This window comes from Chiloscyllium plagiosum, chromosome 8 (genome assembly GCF_004010195.1).
Source record: "Chiloscyllium plagiosum isolate BGI_BamShark_2017 chromosome 8, ASM401019v2, whole genome shotgun sequence".
NCBI classification, from domain to species: domain Eukaryota; kingdom Metazoa; phylum Chordata; class Chondrichthyes; order Orectolobiformes; family Hemiscylliidae; genus Chiloscyllium; species Chiloscyllium plagiosum.
The window spans coordinates 96,498,167-96,514,921 of record NC_057717.1 but is presented as its reverse complement, the minus strand read 5'-3'; the positions used below and the strand labels follow the sequence as shown (position 1 = coordinate 96,514,921).

Here is a 16,755-nt window from a genome sequence, read left to right as displayed (position 1 = left end):
GATGTGTTTGTTGATAGTGTTCCGGTGGAATGCCATGCTTCTAGGAATTCTCGTGCATGTCTCTGTGTGGCTTGTCCTAGGATGGATGTGTTGTCCCAGTCAAAGTGGTGTCCTTCCTTATTTGTGTAAGGATACTAGTGAGAGAGGGTCATGACGTTTTGTGGCTAGTTGATGTGCATGTATCCTGGTGAGTAGTTTTCTGCCTGTTTGTCCAATATAGTGTTTGTTGCAGTCCTTGCACGGTATTTTGTAAATTATATCAGTTTTGCTTGTTGCCTGTTTGGGGTCTTTCAAGTTCATTAGTTGCTGTTTTAGTGTGTTGGTGGGTTTGTGGGCTACCATGATACCAAGGAGTCTGAGTAGTCTGGCAGTCATTTCTGAGATGTCTTTGTTGTAGGGGAGAGTGGCTGGGGTTTCTGGACATATTGTCTGCTCGTTTGGGTTTGTTGCTGAGAAATCGGCGGACTATGTTTATTGGGTACCCATTCTTTTTGAATACACGATATAGGGGATTTTCCTCTGCTCTGCATAGTTCTCTGTGCTGCAGTGTGTGTTGGCTCGTTGAAATAATGTTCTAAAGCAGTTTCATTTGTGGATGTTGGGATGATTGCTTCTGTAGTTCAATATTTAGTCCTTATGTATTGTTTTCCTGTAGACGCTGGTTTGAAGTTCCCCATTGGCTGTTCGCTGTATTGTGACATCTAGGAATGGCAGTTTGTTGTTGTTTTCCTCCTCTTTAGTGAATTTTATGCCAGTAAGGGTATTATTGATGGTCTTGAAGGTTTCCTCTAATTTGTTTCATTCAGTGATGACAAAGGTATCTCCACATAGCAGACCCAAAGTTTGGGTTGAATGGTTGGCAGAGCTGTTTGTTCGAATCTCTGCTAAGAAGCCTGATATTGGAGATCCCATGGGTGTTCCGTTGGTTTGTCTGTAGGTTTTGTTGTTGAAGGTGAAGTGTGTGGTAATGCAGAGGTCCACTAGCTTGACAATACTGTCCTTCAGCTATCGTCATGCTGGTAGACCTATGCCTTACCACACGCTTCACCCTTCAACAACAAAACCTACAGACAAACCAACGGAACACAGCTGCTCTCCCTTTCATCAGACACCTCAGAAATGACTGCCAGACTACTTAGACCCCTTGGCATCATGGTGGCCCACAAACCCACCAACACACTAAAACAGCAACTAATGAACTTGAAAGACCCCAAACATTTACAAAATGCCATGCAAGGACTGCAACAAACACTACATTGGACAAACAGGCAGAAAACTACTCACCAGAATACATGCACATCAACTAGCCACAAAACGTCATGACCCTCTCTCACTAGTATCCTTACATACAAATAAGGAAGGACACCACTTTGACTGGGACAACACATCCATCCTATGACAAGCCAAACAGAGACATGCACAAGAATTCCTAGAAACATGGCATTCCAACTGGAACTCTGTCAACAAAAGCATCAATTTGGACCCCATCTACCACCCACTCAGAAAAAGAACAGGAAACTACATCACCACAGAAAATGACATCGTCAACCCAAAGAAACCCAAACATATAAATAGAAAGCAGGAATCAGCAGCAGTGCTTTGCCTGGAGGCCCACTGAAGATGTTACCTAGTAGGATGACAAAACTCAGCGAGCAAACCTACATCCAGAACCTCAACCTGAGCTACAAATCTTCTCAAAACTCGCTACTTTCAAGTTCCTCTCCAAACCACTCATCAAGCTGAGTTGGAAATATATTGCCATTCCTTCACTGTCACCAGGTCAAAATCTTGAAATTCCCTCCCTAATGGATTTGTGGGTCAACTCACAGCGGGTGGACTGCAGCAGTTTGAGAAGGCTGCTCACCACCACCACCTTCTCAATGTCAACTTAGAATGGGCAATAAACACTGGCCAGCCAACAATGTCCACATCCCACAGAAATTAATAGGAAAAAAAACAAAAATTCTGCTGGCTTCTGTAGCTCCAACACAGGCAGCTCTTTCGAATGATTCGATGTGTTGGTACCTGAACAATGTGGAAGTTTGAAATAAGAGACTATTGTCATCATTCACTCCGTACGAATACACACTTATACAAATTGGGGAGTTACTCCCATATACTACAAATTCTCTCAAGTGTTATGTGATCTGGACGATTTTTTTCATGTTCTGTCATGGTAGGGAAGTTACTGAGACCTTTTTAAAGGCTCAAATGAGATGAAATCACATTGTGCCAAATTAGTTTACAGTCTTTGCAGTTTTACTTAACAGTGTTAACCTATTTATGGATGTGCTAATGTGCATGTTAAAGTAAGACAAATGTTAGACAAGGCCTATGTAATATCAAGCAGCATGATTTCACTCAATAGGAACTTAAAATGAAGTTTGAGATTCTGAGTTTTCACATTTTAGTAAACCTGGGTCGAGTTGCTTTTGAGGTCATGGCTCAGCTCGTCAACCAGATCCACAGGAACTTGGAAGGCACTCAAGATCAGCATGGGCGCAACAGCTTGCTGGTATCCTATATATACTACATGTTTCACCTTCCAGACACCGACCACTGTCCTCAGTTCTCTGGTACGTATAAATAACCACGCAGACTGTGTTCTAGCATAATGTGCAAATCTCCACTAGCTGTTGAGAACCATGCACCCTATTGCTATCAAGATAACTTGTGTCCTTTCAGTGAGAACCTAAGGCTGCAATGTGCATTTGCAACATCTATTATCAAATGTCAGCTACAGATTTATAATGGAAATCTTAAGGTAGTGTGATACCTTGGTAAGGTAGTGTGTCTGATGTTAAAATGAGGACAGAATTACATTCTGCTCCATGATCCAATCATCTCTGATCTCTAAACCCTATCTCAATTGATGACTCTGACGCTATAGGAACTGGACATGCATGCGCACGAAAGCTAGCTTCAGGTTAAGAAATCCAGGAAGTAAACATGAAAAGAATGAGTGTACATACAAAAGCTTAATACAGTTTTTAATGGAATGTGACTTGACATAAAGAAACTGCATGTTACAATTCAGTGCATTGATTATGAAATTTCTTAACAGTGTACTTTAAATTATTTTTTGAGCTGGGGTAAAGATTCATTATTTTCAATATAACCCCTGTAATGTCACCAAGATACAGGAATGCCTCTGCATCTTTTAACAAGTTATGACTGATCAGAATTTTGTTATTTCAGTAGTCATATTGTGTAAGCAGAAAATTTCTTAGTCTGGTGTCAAAAAGTGAGCTGAATTTAAATTTTGATTTGTGAAGGTGAGTTTATCTTAACTGCTGTGTGTAAAACATTTGCTCTTGCTGTTCACTAAGGATTGGATTGGCCAAGCAGAGGTTGCTCCATTAGTTACACCAGTTTTGCCATGTTCAGCTGGGCAGATCACAAACATGTAAACTAAGAGTGAAGAACTTTGCCAGTGTGCTGCTCAGGCAGTACCAGGAGGGTCCAGTAGGTGTAACAATGTTAACTCCCTCATCAATTTACCCTGATGTTTTTGGATGCCCAGAAGGGCCACAGTTCAGGTTTCCTGAGCTCTCTGACATCCCATTATGCTCAGTTGATACTTTCACAAAATGTTCCCGAGATATAAATAATAATTATTTTCTCCCCCTCAACAGTTGCACAGAGAAATGACATCTAGTTTCTTGTCTGCATTTTCAGAACTAAGTGGGTGATTTAGTAATCAAGCTATAGTTAGAAAATTATATAAAGGTGCTTAACAGCTTGATGGCAATAGGCAACATCATTATCTGATAGAAGAATCAGGCTGCCAGCTAAATAAAACCACCTGCTTCATTCATGGCAACAATCTTATCTTTTGTCTGAGATTTAGAGGATGTCTGTGATTTATGCTATTGACTGAACCCTGTGGTTAGTTTATTGAGGCTTCCACATTGACACTTTATAATAGTGTCCTGCATTTTGTGTTCCCAAAAGTTTGAAACATGTTTGAAATTCTCATCCTTTGTCCATTTGATTTCTGGAAACGTCTTGCCATATGTGACTATGGATGGAAAAATAGGGTTTGGTGCAGAATATCAGCCCACTTCAGCTTTTGTCTATTCACTCGAACAGACAGACAAGTCCTCAACTGACTGAAATATCTCTGCCATTGCCAGTGTTTCCATTCCACATGCAAGGGGCTAGATATTCAATCAAGACTGATCTTTCAGTGCAGGATCAAAGGAATACTACACTAGCAGAGGTGCTGTCATTTAAAAGATCCATTGAACCTGTTGCAGTATTTCAGGTGGTTGTCAAAGATTCTGTGGTACTGTGTAAAGGTAATGGCATTCTCCTCACTAGCATGTTCTCCCGCAACCAGCATATTACATAATAAAAAGTATTAATTCGTCAACTACCTTGCTTATGGATCCTGTGCGCCCAATGGCTGAAGAAAGTCACTGCTCTATAATATTTTTGGATGTTCAACCATATCTTTAGTTACATATCCCTTAGCATTTGTGTGACTCACCTTTTGTAATGCTTCCTTATGTGACATAGCATCAAATTTTCTCTTGCAAAGTCTGTTGAGATGTTTAGTTTTGTTAAAGTGCTATGTAAATGCAAATTGTTGCTCTTGTGGTTGACACCAGCGATGCCCCATTCCATCCACGTTCTTTCTTTTATATGAGCTGCTTTGAAAGGTCTCCAAGAGGTGCTGTGTAAAATGCGAGTCTTTTTGTCCCTGCTCTAGCACTAGAGAGTTGCCATCGGTTATACGCTGAAGATACCTGGAAGCTTAGAGCCCCCATCTTCTGTCTCAGAATAAGACTGCTATGATTCTTCAAAGTTGCCTGATATTTGGCTTTCCAAGTGTATGTTGTCTCTGGAAAACACATTTCGAGTGCATAACGTTATGGTGGTTCTAGGTCTCTCACTAATAGTTGGCAGTGTTTGAAAGAACAGAAACAAACATGCATTTATATCAATCTTTAATGATTTCAGAACAATCCAAAGTACTTTCGAGATAATTAAGTACTTTTAAAATGTTGTACTATATGGATACAGCAATTGAATTGCACACAACAAGCTCTCAAAAACATTGTGATTATAACCAGACAATCTCTTTATGGGTGTTGTTTGAGGGATACATATTAGCGAGGATAACTGGAAGATCTCTGCAAAATTGTAGCTCGGGTTGATTATGTCTGCACAGTGTTTTACTTGAAAGACTACACTTTCAACAATGCAGTGCCCCTCACTCTACGGTAGGTCAGATTGAGATGTCATGTCAGCGTGGACGAATTGGACCGAACAGTCTGTTTCTGTGTTTTATGACTCTCCTGTATTGGGTGTCAGGATCAATCCTGGAAGAGGATGAACAAGGTTTATTTGGCACATTAAAATGTATTATTGAAGTTCTAACTTTTCTCTTTGTTGCATTGTTACCAAAATGCTAAACTAATATAGTGGCCAGACTATCCTGAATTCTGATTTATTTTCCTCTTTCAGGACCAAGCAACCCCTCTTATGCAGGACCCATTCAGTATGCCACCTTATCCCGTGCTACTGCCAGGCCTACCAGTCTAAACCTGTCTCGCTCCAAGAGCATCAGCAACAGCAATCCAGATCTTGCCACAACACCAGCAACGCCAGATGATGAGGTTACAAAAATTATGGGTTGCAAAGTAAGCCCAGATATTTATGTATCAAAAATGTATAGCAGTTTTACTGATACAGCTATCAACATGTTTGCCCCTGTGCATTATTGATATTACAGCTATTTCCCTATATATGCATGCTCCAGCAGATTATTGATACTCCACGTATCAGTGTTTGGGGCAGCTTAATGTGCACTCCCATGTATCACTGATTTACTCGGATATATATGTGAGTGACAGAAAGAAAGCGCTTCTACAGCCTATAGTGTTTGTGGCTGTTCCTGTATGTTACCTCCCCCAGTCAGTGCTCTATATATGTTTCTGTAGATTGCTCTCCTTAGTATATGTGGTAATGCAACGTATTTGTTCCTGTAGACGACTGACCCTGAAAGTTTTGCGCTACTTCCTGTTTAAGAATGGTCTTGCTCTTGCAAATGTAAATGTAGGTGAAAGCAAAAACTCTATCAATAAGCACTGTTTCATGTTGGATCCCCACTGTTACAGTTAACAAGTTTTAGTGATGTTGCAGATAGGGCAAATTGAGTTAGCTGTCACTTTAGAAAAATGGACTTCACAGATGGATGTTGGCAGCTAGATGCTTAAAGAGAGATGCCAATTGATTGATTTATAGCTTTCCAGTTTGTGACTAATCACTTTAAAAGAATTTTGAGATAAGGGAAATGATTGTGACACTGCCACATAGGAGGAGGAAGGATATGTGTGCGTGGAGAGGACAGTGCATGACCACATCAGAGTCTCAAGGATATTTTTACTTCATAACTGCACACAACATCCTATTCTATCAACAATCATAAGGATAAGCTTTGTCGCACAGTTTGGGGTATTGATGGCACAATCACCCACTCTGTGGTTTCAGTTCATAGAATTCTTATAGGGTGGAAGCAGGCGATTTGGCTCAAGTGTACACCACCCCCTGACCTACACCGCTACACTGTTCCTGTAACTCTGCATTTCCCATGGCTAACCCACTGAGCTGACACATCTTTTGACTGTGGGAGGAAACTGGAGTACCTGGGGGAAACCCACACAGACACTGGGACAATGTGCAAACTCCACGCAGACAGTGACTCGAGGCTGGAATTGAACCCAGGAATCTGAACCCAGTGCTAACCACTGAGCCACCATGTCACATTCTTTCAATGATGTTCTGATTCTCAGCCAGGGAAGGTGAATAAAAATCTTTTTTAATAACAGCATTAAATTATAAACAGCAATGACCAAACAATGCAATGTTGTTTGTGGCTAACTTCATTTCTTTGAAAGCTTTTCAATAAGGTTGCAGATATTTTGTCACAATATTTAATAATGCTGATTATTAGTCCCTTCTGTGCTGCTTATGTATCTGTATTTGGGCCTGTGTTCAACTGTTTCATATTGGCAGCTATTAATGTAACCGCAAACCCTCCAGAGCATGACCTAGATCGCTTCATCAGATCAGGACTTGCCGACATCATGGTTGTGAAGGTTGTTACTATTATCTTTTTGGTAAGGTAGTGGTGATTGGTGCCTAAGTGTTTGAGAGATAGGTATGTTCACACAACAGTTGCTACTTTTTTTTCTGTACCTTTTTTAAAGAGAGTTAAGGAGGAGCTTTGGGTGAGTTGTAATGATGTTGAGTGATTGACTTCTGATAGGTTCTGCAGGCTACAGTGTTAAGGACTTTGAGCACCCTGTAATTTTCCAGGTTTAATGCAGAAAATGGAGGCTGGGGGTTGAAATGATTGCCTAGAAAAGAATGGAATTAAATATTTGTGAAACCGCAAGAACAGATGGATACGACACACACGGAAATGGCCTTTTTCACAGCTCTTTCACTGTAAATTAGAACTGGATATCCATACCCTAACCCTGTTGCATCTAGATTATTGGAGTTATAGACTGGTTAGTCAGGAATCTGTGCTAATAAAATAGCTTTGGACTCTCTGGGAGAAAGTGCTTTGTGAAAATAGAGAAACAAATGCATGACAATATGAGCTGTTGTAAATCAGTCACGTCAAATAAATGTCTCAGAATTCTTCAGATGGAGAATGGTAGGTGTGAGGTGGGGAGGTACTGTATTTCTTGACATTAAAAATATTTTGTTGTGAAATACTTTGCAACTCTTAAAATTAGAAGGCTGCAATAAAAGGAGAAATCAGTAAATTAATAAATATTAAGCCAATAATGAGAATAGATCAGATCAGTCCAGATGCTAAATAAGTTGGTTGAGTTGAGTTATCATTTTTCTTTGAATACTCTTATAAGAAAAAATGTAGGAGTATTAAATTGTTTCTTTAGTTTCAATATCATGTGTAACTTCCAATATTTTGTCAATAATTGAAGGTTCAACTCTTTGAAAAGGTGTTGCAGACAATTGCGCTGCACTGGAAGTAAAAACCAAAGCACCCAAACTAAAATTGTACATTCTGTTTTCTATTAATAATGTTAAGATCCAGTATACTGTGTATTATTAAATGGCAGCAGTGCATCAAGCTGAGTATACTGTTTGCCTTCATCTTTTGGAGTTTCCCAAGCTGGATGTTGAATTCTAGCTGTTGTTTATTAAGTGAAGCTAGTGCACTCTGTTCTCCAGTGTGTTGTGATGAACTGCACCCGAATAAAGTAATCTCCAAAGAGGGGAAATTCCTTACATGAGTCATCACTGAAGGGGGTAATGAACTCTGCTAATTATGCTTAATTCTGACTTTTCTTTCCCTAGCAGTCAACATTCAAGGCTTAAATGTTAAATTGCTAATCACTTAATTATGTTTAATTGAGCCACTATATGATTGCTGTTTTAAAAACTAATGTGACCCGTTTACTGATAACCTGCTTGTCAGGTATTGTTGATGATATGTGGGAAAAATAGATAATTTCTGAGCCTTGATGCATTGACTGTGCTGGGAATGAGAGATATCACAATAAGGCATTACCTGTTTTGAGATGTACAACCATTATCAATTTATATTTAAAATGTGGGAAATTATTTTTCTTACTGACCACTTGCCTTTTATGATTAAAATTTTGTGACTTAAATGATAGTATATCACAGCACAGAAATGGGCTGTTTTATTCATCAAGTATATGGCATTTCTCAAGACATGAGATACCTCGTCTGATCCTGCACTCCCCTCCGCAGCCCATACTTTTCAAGGAACACTCCAATTTATTTAAAAGTGATCTAATGATCTTTATTTCAATAAAAATTTAAAATAATTACAAAATTTGTTTTTGTTTTCAATTCTGCCCAATAGAAAGACATTTTGATCCATGGTTTCATTGAGGCAAGTTCAAGTCTACAGATAGCAATCTTAATCAAAATGGTTCCAGTTAAATTTAGGACTGCCATTAACACATGAGGAATGTTTGAGGACTCTGGGACTATACTCTACGGAGTTTAGAAGGAGGAGGGATCTGATTGAAAACTTCAGAATACTGAATGCCGTGGACAGAGTGGATGTTGGGAGGATGTTTCCATTGGCAGGATACGCGAAGACCTGAGGGCACAGCCTCAGAGTAAAGGGAAGCCCTTTTAGAGTGGAGATAAGGAGAAACCTCTTTAGCCCGAGAGTGGTGAATCTGTGGAATTCATTGCCACAGAAGGCTGTGGAGGCCAGGTAATTTGTACATTTAAAATAGAGATAGATAAGTTGCCAAGGGGATTAAAGATTATGGGGAAAATTGCAGAAAAATTGGGTTGAAAAACCTATAAGCCATGATTGAATGCCTGAGCAGACTTGATGGGTGGAATGGCCTGATTTCTGCTCTTATGTTCTTGTGGTCTATTATAGGGATAACTCCCAGAGGACATAGGTTAAAAATTAAGGTTGAAAATTAGGGAAATCAGGGCATTTGTCTCCACACAAATTAAAAGCAAGTTTTAAAATAAATTGCTTAAAAATATGTTGAAGTGGGCAACCTAAATTAGTTGAAGATAATTATGTCTTTCTGCAGAGAAAACAGACTGAGAGGTACAGGAAGAGGATGGGGCAATCAGGTTAATCAATGGATCTGCTTGCCTTAATTCCATTCCAAAAATGTTTTCCCTAAATTGTTTGAAAAAAACATGCATTAATTCTGGCAGAATCTACAATTATCTATTCAGCATTCCCAATTGTGCCACTTTGATAGTCAGAAGTTCTGTATTTTCATTCAGGTTTATAGCTGGGATATTGGCATCAGTAAAAACCTGAAAGAACTGCAGATGCTGTAAAGTAGAAACAAAAATAGAAATTGCTGGAAAATTTCAGCAGGTTTGGCAGCATCTGATGGGAGAAACTAGAGTTAACATTCCAGGTTGAGTAATCCTACCTCAGAACTGCTGAGCTTTTCCAACAATTTCTGCTTTTGTTTTTTTTTGGCATCAGTGCTCATTTATTATTACTGACAATCACTCCATATAAGTTGAATCAGGAAAGACAAAGGCAGAACATTCTAGGACAAATTCAAAGCAAACCTGGCCAATATGTGACGTACATCCATGCTGGAATGTGTATTGTGATATCCCTCGCTGGCAACGCTCTCTTCTCACTGTGAATGACTGTATTGTATCTAGACTCCTGTTTTTACTTTTGTGTTTCCTCCTTGTCCTGCCTCCTTTACCTGCCAGGGGATCGATCGCTCTCACTCCTGGGTTAATTCTGCTTACGCTCCCGGTGGGCCAAAGGCTGTCTTGCGGAGAAACCATCCCAATTCCAGCTGTGATCTAAAGCAGGTGCAGAACTGGTGTTTTCGTCTTGAAGCATTCATCGAAGCATCTTCACCAACCTACACATAGATTGCTTTCTCATTTTCCCACTTTCTACTTGAACAAACAAGTGCAGTCCAAATCACATCTGATTCATTCATTTTATTTTCATTTCGTCTATTCCACTGATAAGTGATGGGGGAATTGTCTTCAAGAAAATAAAGTGCTGTGATTCCAGCCCTAAGCCATTTCTTTTCTGTTTGTCCTTCGAGGCCAATCTGGTGCAACTTTACATCGTCCACCCTTGTCTCAGCATTATTCTGTGACGTATCATTTGCTCAAACACTCACCTTTACAAATCTTAAAGCAAACAGGCTCACAATCCAGATTTGGTAATGCCTGACAAAATGTTTCTAATCAGAAGTCCCAGTTACTGAAATACTTGTTTAGAATGGAGAAAATGCATAAATGTGAATCTAGTGTCATTTCTGAATAATGGTTGACTTTAACAGGCTTGTAATATAGTTCAGTGGCTGCTGTATTCCCAAATGCAGTATTAGTTTAAAAGTGTCTTCTGTTGGCTGTTAGCCAACAAAAAATCAAACACAAGGCCTGGGTTATCTCCATCCTTCATTCCTGTTCCATGTTTATCTTTTACTCACCATCTCATTTTTTCCCATCCACTAATACCTGTTCTACACCATCTTGCTCCTGTCCCTCATTTCACAGGCAATTGAGCGGAGTCCAAACCGCATGTCCTCTTATATGGAAGGCTTCAATCATTTACAGCACAGTCACCCAAGATTTTCAACAAAAAAGGTAGACCCAATTATTTCTACGGTTTACAGTAAATTGGGAAAGTGAAGAATATTCTTGTGAGGACTAAGATGGTGGTGATTTCTAAGTAGAAACTTAGCAAATGGTTTTCCTGTGCTTTCCAAATGACTGTTCTAATGTTCTTTGGAGCAAGCTTTCAGTCAGTTATAGATCTGTGCCTGGGGAAGGATGATTCATCCACCAAATTTAAGATTACAATTGTGGAGGTATTTTAGTGTTGAACTACTGTAATGCAAAGCTTCTACTAATCTGAAACAAGGAGCAGTTTTGATGGAGTAAGCCATCTGAGCTCTCCAGTCTCCTGCTGGATTCAACACCACATCTGTGTTCCTATGGCAGCACAGAATTATTTCACTGTTTAAGTACTTTTGAAGAGAAAAACAACAAAGCTGTCAGATAGCAGTCCAAGTACCCATCCATTAAACTAACAAGCCACCAGCTACTTAAGCAAAGTTAAAATAGTTGTCAAAATTTATCTCAAACTTTAGCATCTGGAGGCTAAGACAGTAATGTAGGGAGACTGTTGTTAGGTCTCCTGCAGCACTCCCCAGCAAGACTAAATAGATTCTTTAATGATAGGCAGAAATTCAGATTTGGATTAACTGGCAACATGTATTTACATTTAACTTAATCTCCGACATCTTGAATCCAACTGAGCTTCTCTTTTATGGTGCATTCATTCATTATCATTGGTTGGTGCTACATTAAGATGCAAGGTTGAAGTAATGCCTTTATGTTTGATAAAGAGTTTTCCTACACCATAGGAACACCATTTTCCAGCAGCACTTGCACAGATCTGAGTCGCATCAGTGGCGAGTCCTCCCAATATTCAGTCAAAACAAATGCAAAATGTATTTGCACATCTGCTGTTATTGATAGTAAATCGAATGTTGCAACTGTTTCATATAGTTATGGCAGATGACATATTATTGTGCTGCTGAGGTGGAGCTGTGTATAAATTAATTTGTTAAGCCTAGAAAATCTAAAGTGATGCAAGTAAACTCAGCCAAGAAACTTTGCAGATTGGAGTGGAGTTGGCAGGTCAAAATTCCGATGTATCTAAGACCATCTTAGATTTGTCCTTAAACATGGCCTCTGAGTTAATATCCCGCTTTCACTAAATTAATAAAAAATGAATGTAATATGTTCAAATGATCTCTCTGTTTTTCTAACGATTGTGTTGTATTGTGCAGTTGCTGCATGAGGAACTTGCCTTACAGTGGGTTGTCAGCAACACCAATGTGCGAGAGGCAGCTTTACAACAGGCTTGGTTTTTCTTCCAGCTTATGGTAAGCACTGGTGATGTTTCAATATTTCTGTGCCATACCAATTCACTCAATTAATCTGAAGTGGAGCAGAAAATTGATGACTCAAAGCCTGACATCTAAGGAACTACTTAAGAACATTTGAGTGTTTCTCATTCTGCAAATAGCCTGCTTTATGAGAAAATTGCAATTGTTCAGTTAGATTCATTATTATTCATAAACATCCCACTTGTACTAAAAACAGGATATGCAGTGTATCAGAACTTGACAATGGGCAAAAATAGATTGTTTAACTTTACAGGAGTTATCTCTCCTCTCAGTGAGTGTTTTGGAATAGTTCCCAATGAGAAAATGTTAACACAAGACTTTACTTTCTTATCTTGAACTTAGGCATCTCACCATTACCTAAAAATGTCACAAACTGACTCAGCACAAGATCTGACACTGACTGACATATCACACAGTATCCATTACAAAGAAACTGTAACTGAATGCTGCGACAACAATCACACAGAGACTGTGACTGAGTGACAAACATCCCCCACCTCCCCGTTACACTGGGACTGTCACCGACTGACAACCCCTGACTGTCAGTGAGTGTTGGATAAACTCCCTCCCCCCTCCCCCATTAGACTGGGACTGTCGGGTACTGTCAGATCACCACCCACTTCCCCCGTTACACTAGGATGGTCGATGACTGTCAGATCACCACCCCCTCCCCCCATTACGCTGGGATTTCAGTGACTGTCAGATCAACCCCCCACCCCTGTTATGCTGGGACTGTCACTGACTGACAACCCCCTCACCCCCCATTACACTGGGACTGTGAGTGACTGTCGGGTCACCACCCCATCCCTCCATTACACAGCACCATCCCGTCTGTCAGATCCCCCGGGGTTGTTAATCTGATCCAACCAGGGAGCTCTATCTGACAAAAACCAGAGTGCCAGAGGTTCTGTTCGCTCTGGGAGTTGCCTCTGAAGGGGTTGGGTCAGTGTCAAGGACTCTCCATGTGTACATAAAGGGTGACTTGGTGACTGGACTCCAGCCTTTGTGGAGTTACTACAGTGCAGGGAAAAATTTTTACACAGACGGTGGTGGTGCCTGAACAGGTTGCCAGTGAAGGTGAAAGAGGCAAATACAATATTAGCATTTAAATGGCATTTCAACAGGCAGCAAATAGAAGAGGACTGACTGCGTGCAGGCCGATGGGATTAGTTTGGATTGGCATCGTGGTCGACACACGACATGGTGGGCTGAATGGCCTGTTCCTGTGCTGTACAGATCAATGTTTTATTACCCAGTTTCAATTATGCAAAATCAGTGTGAATAACTGTCTTTTGGTTATGAAAAGTAACAGAAGAGACAAATACTTAAATTTTGTGAAAAATGATCTATTGTGTAAGTTTTCTATTTAAATTTGCTCAATTCTATTTGGACTTGCCTTTATCATCAGTGGCAACTCATAGACCATTGCTAACAGGAGTGGTGGCCGAGGTAGTCGGAAAAGTTAATAGGGCTTCCATCTGGTCTCTCCGGTACAATAGTACCTCAAGGACTATGGATTGGATAATCAGTTCTGCTTGCTGTTGATAATCAATGAGTCACTCTTGGAAAGTGAACCTGTGTTAATACTAGCTGAAGATAAGAAAGGCTCAGTCATCAATCTCTCTACAGTTAAACAGACTGCCAAAACACATTGCTGACAGAAAACTGCAGTTATGGCTTGATCTTGTTCATTCTGCCTTGATCATTACTCCCATGGATGAGATTGGGAATTTGGTGAAGTGTTTGGTTGGCTTGCATCCCATGTTTCATGACGTTGTGCTTTTGTACTTGAGTTTCTGGCTCCGTTTACATTAGGTGTTCTAATTTGTTCACATCTGGTGTTTCACCTCTAAAAAGAATAATGAGGATGTGCCAGCCTCATCAGTCAACATTTTCCTCATGGTTCTGCTTGAAATTAGCATCTCACCATGTGGGGAATCGAGTCATACCTTCTATTGCATAGCAATGTAGAATCTTTATTTTTATTTTAGAATCCTAACACTGTGGAAACAGGCCTTTAGGCCCAACAAGTCCACCCCAACCCTCTGAAGAGTCACCCAGACTTATTCCCCCTACCCTATATTTAGCCCTGAATACTACACCTAACTCACACATCCCTGCACACTAAGGGCAATTTAGCACAGCCAATTCACCTAACCTGCACGTCTTTGGACTGTGGGTGGAAACTGGAGCACCTGGAGGAAACCCATGCAGACATGGGGAGAACGTGCAAACTCCACACAGACAGTTGCCCGAGGCTGGAATCAAACCCGGGTCTGTGGTGCTGAGTGGCAACAGTGCTAGCCACTGTGCCGCCCCAAACATAGGACTTGCGTAGGAACACAGGACTTATTTTATCACTTTGTGTAAAGCATCATGGCTGCTTATAAATGAGTATGAGAGTTATGTGCAGTTATATTCTCCTTCTCTTTACCCTTGGACAAGAATGGTTTTAGAGACATTATTTTTAGTTTGCTGATTTTGTGCCTGTTTGAAATAGGTAAAAAGTATGGGCCATCATCTCCACCTTTCAGACAAGTTTGAGGCCCCGAGGAAAATGAGATTCCCAGAGAGATTTGTGGATGATGTAACAGCTTTAGCCAGCATGATTACTTCAGATATTGTCAGCAGGTTCCAGAAGGTAAGTGTTGCACTGTTTTTAGTGTAATGTAACATGTTACACAAATCAAACATGTCGCTGAACTCCAGCGAGCAGGGGACTGGTTGGATTTCTCCAACAGTGTTTGCATGTTTACGCATTTCTAACTGTAACCTACACAGAATGTTACGAGATCTTGTTTTGGAAAGCAACTTCTGATGCTCTGAATGTTTTGGTGTCATGAGCATTTGTGATATTCCTCTTCTGTGTTTATGGGCATCTCTTTCAGGATATTGAATTGGTGGAACGGCTGAATACCAGCTTGGCATTTTTTCTCAATGATTTACTCTCCCTGATGGACCGAGGATATGTTTTCAGCCTCATTCGCATGTACTACAAACAGGTATTGTCTTGAGTACTAAAGCCACTGGAATTGCTAGCTGAGTTTCTGCCCCTGAAATTGCATGCAAGAGACTTGATTATCTGTGTAACTGATTTTACTTGGGTGGGAATATCCATTTATCTGAGACTTGGGGCTGCTACATCCTGCTAGAAATTGGAAAAACAAAAAAAACCTCAAGTTGCTGTACATAACAAGATTTCTGTTATTTTTTGGTGTTCCACTAGGTGGAAGCACATTTAAACATCAGTCAAAACTAAAATATGCACGAGAGTCTAAAGGTTTTAATACAGTTCATCCCTTGTCTGTTACAATAATAAATCTAATTTTTCACGCCTCGATATTTGTACTTTGATGTTTGACTCTGATGCAGATTGCACATGATGCTGAGCACTTAAACAAGAATGAAGGAGCTGGAGGACATCAGTGCAGACAAAGACATTTCATTTATAGCGCAAATGCAAGACATGATGGATTCTGAAAATCTGAAATATAAAAAAATGTTGGTAGCACTCAGCTGGTCAGTCAGTATCTAGTCAGGGAACAACAAGGGTCAATAGCCCTGTCAGTGACGTTTTCTTTTGAGAATTGGAACATTTATAGTTCTGTTTAAACATTTGTCTGTTTCCAAATCCATTGCCAATTTTTTTTCACTTTTTTTCCCTTCGAAAATTCCATTTTCTGAGTTGTTGAGCAAATATGCAAACATGTGAAGAGGTCAGACAACAGCTAATTTGATTGACAAATGACATTGAGATTTCCCTGCTGCTAATATTGTCCATATAGAGATATACAGCACAGAAACAGACCCTTCGGTCCAACTCATCCATGCCGAGCAGATATCCTAAATTAATCTAGTCCCATTTGCCAGCATTTGGCCCACATACTCTAACCTCTTCCTATTCGCATACCCATCCAGGTACCTTTTAATTGTTGTAATTAAAACTTCCTCCGCCATTTCCTTTGGTAGCTCATTCTGCCTATTTGCAATACCTTTCTCTGAAACCTATCTTTTACCTCCGCCTCTACCATTTTGAAAAAAACGTGATTAAGATTTGCAGAAAAATAATCACTTTTCAAAGCCAGCAAGCTCTGTCGATTCTCCTTTGTAGATTTCACTCTAGACTTTTCTGGGTCGTCTTTTCTTCGGTCTTCTGCACAACTTTCTTATGGACAGGTACCTTTCAGAGAGCTATTCTGCTAGCAATCTGTTTCTTGCTTGGCTGCCCTTTGCTGTTTTTTAGATTAGATTAGATTAGATTAGATTACTTACAGTGTGGAAACAGGCCCTTCGGCCC

The 16,755-nt window shown here is 40.1% G+C and overlaps 1 protein-coding gene across 8 annotated transcripts in view; it reads left to right on the top strand.

The window, feature by feature from the left end:
- Positions 1-16,755, top strand: part of LOC122552212 (dedicator of cytokinesis protein 7-like) — a 177,635-nt gene that overhangs the window by 108,439 nt on the left and 52,441 nt on the right. For 4 of the 8 annotated variants that reach the window (XM_043694836.1, XM_043694835.1, XM_043694834.1 and 1 more), the window contains exons 21-27: positions 2,412-2,576; positions 5,473-5,648; positions 10,231-10,335; positions 11,038-11,127; positions 12,339-12,434; positions 14,959-15,099; positions 15,347-15,460. In XM_043694836.1, the coding sequence (XP_043550771.1) occupies positions 2,412-2,576; positions 5,473-5,648; positions 10,231-10,335; positions 11,038-11,127; positions 12,339-12,434; positions 14,959-15,099; positions 15,347-15,460 (887 nt within the window). The remainder of the gene's footprint in view (positions 1-2,411; positions 2,577-5,472; positions 5,649-10,230; positions 10,336-11,037; positions 11,128-12,338; positions 12,435-14,958; positions 15,100-15,346; positions 15,461-16,755) is intronic. The other 4 variants (XM_043694843.1, XM_043694838.1, XM_043694839.1 and 1 more) reach the window with 3 other exon arrangements.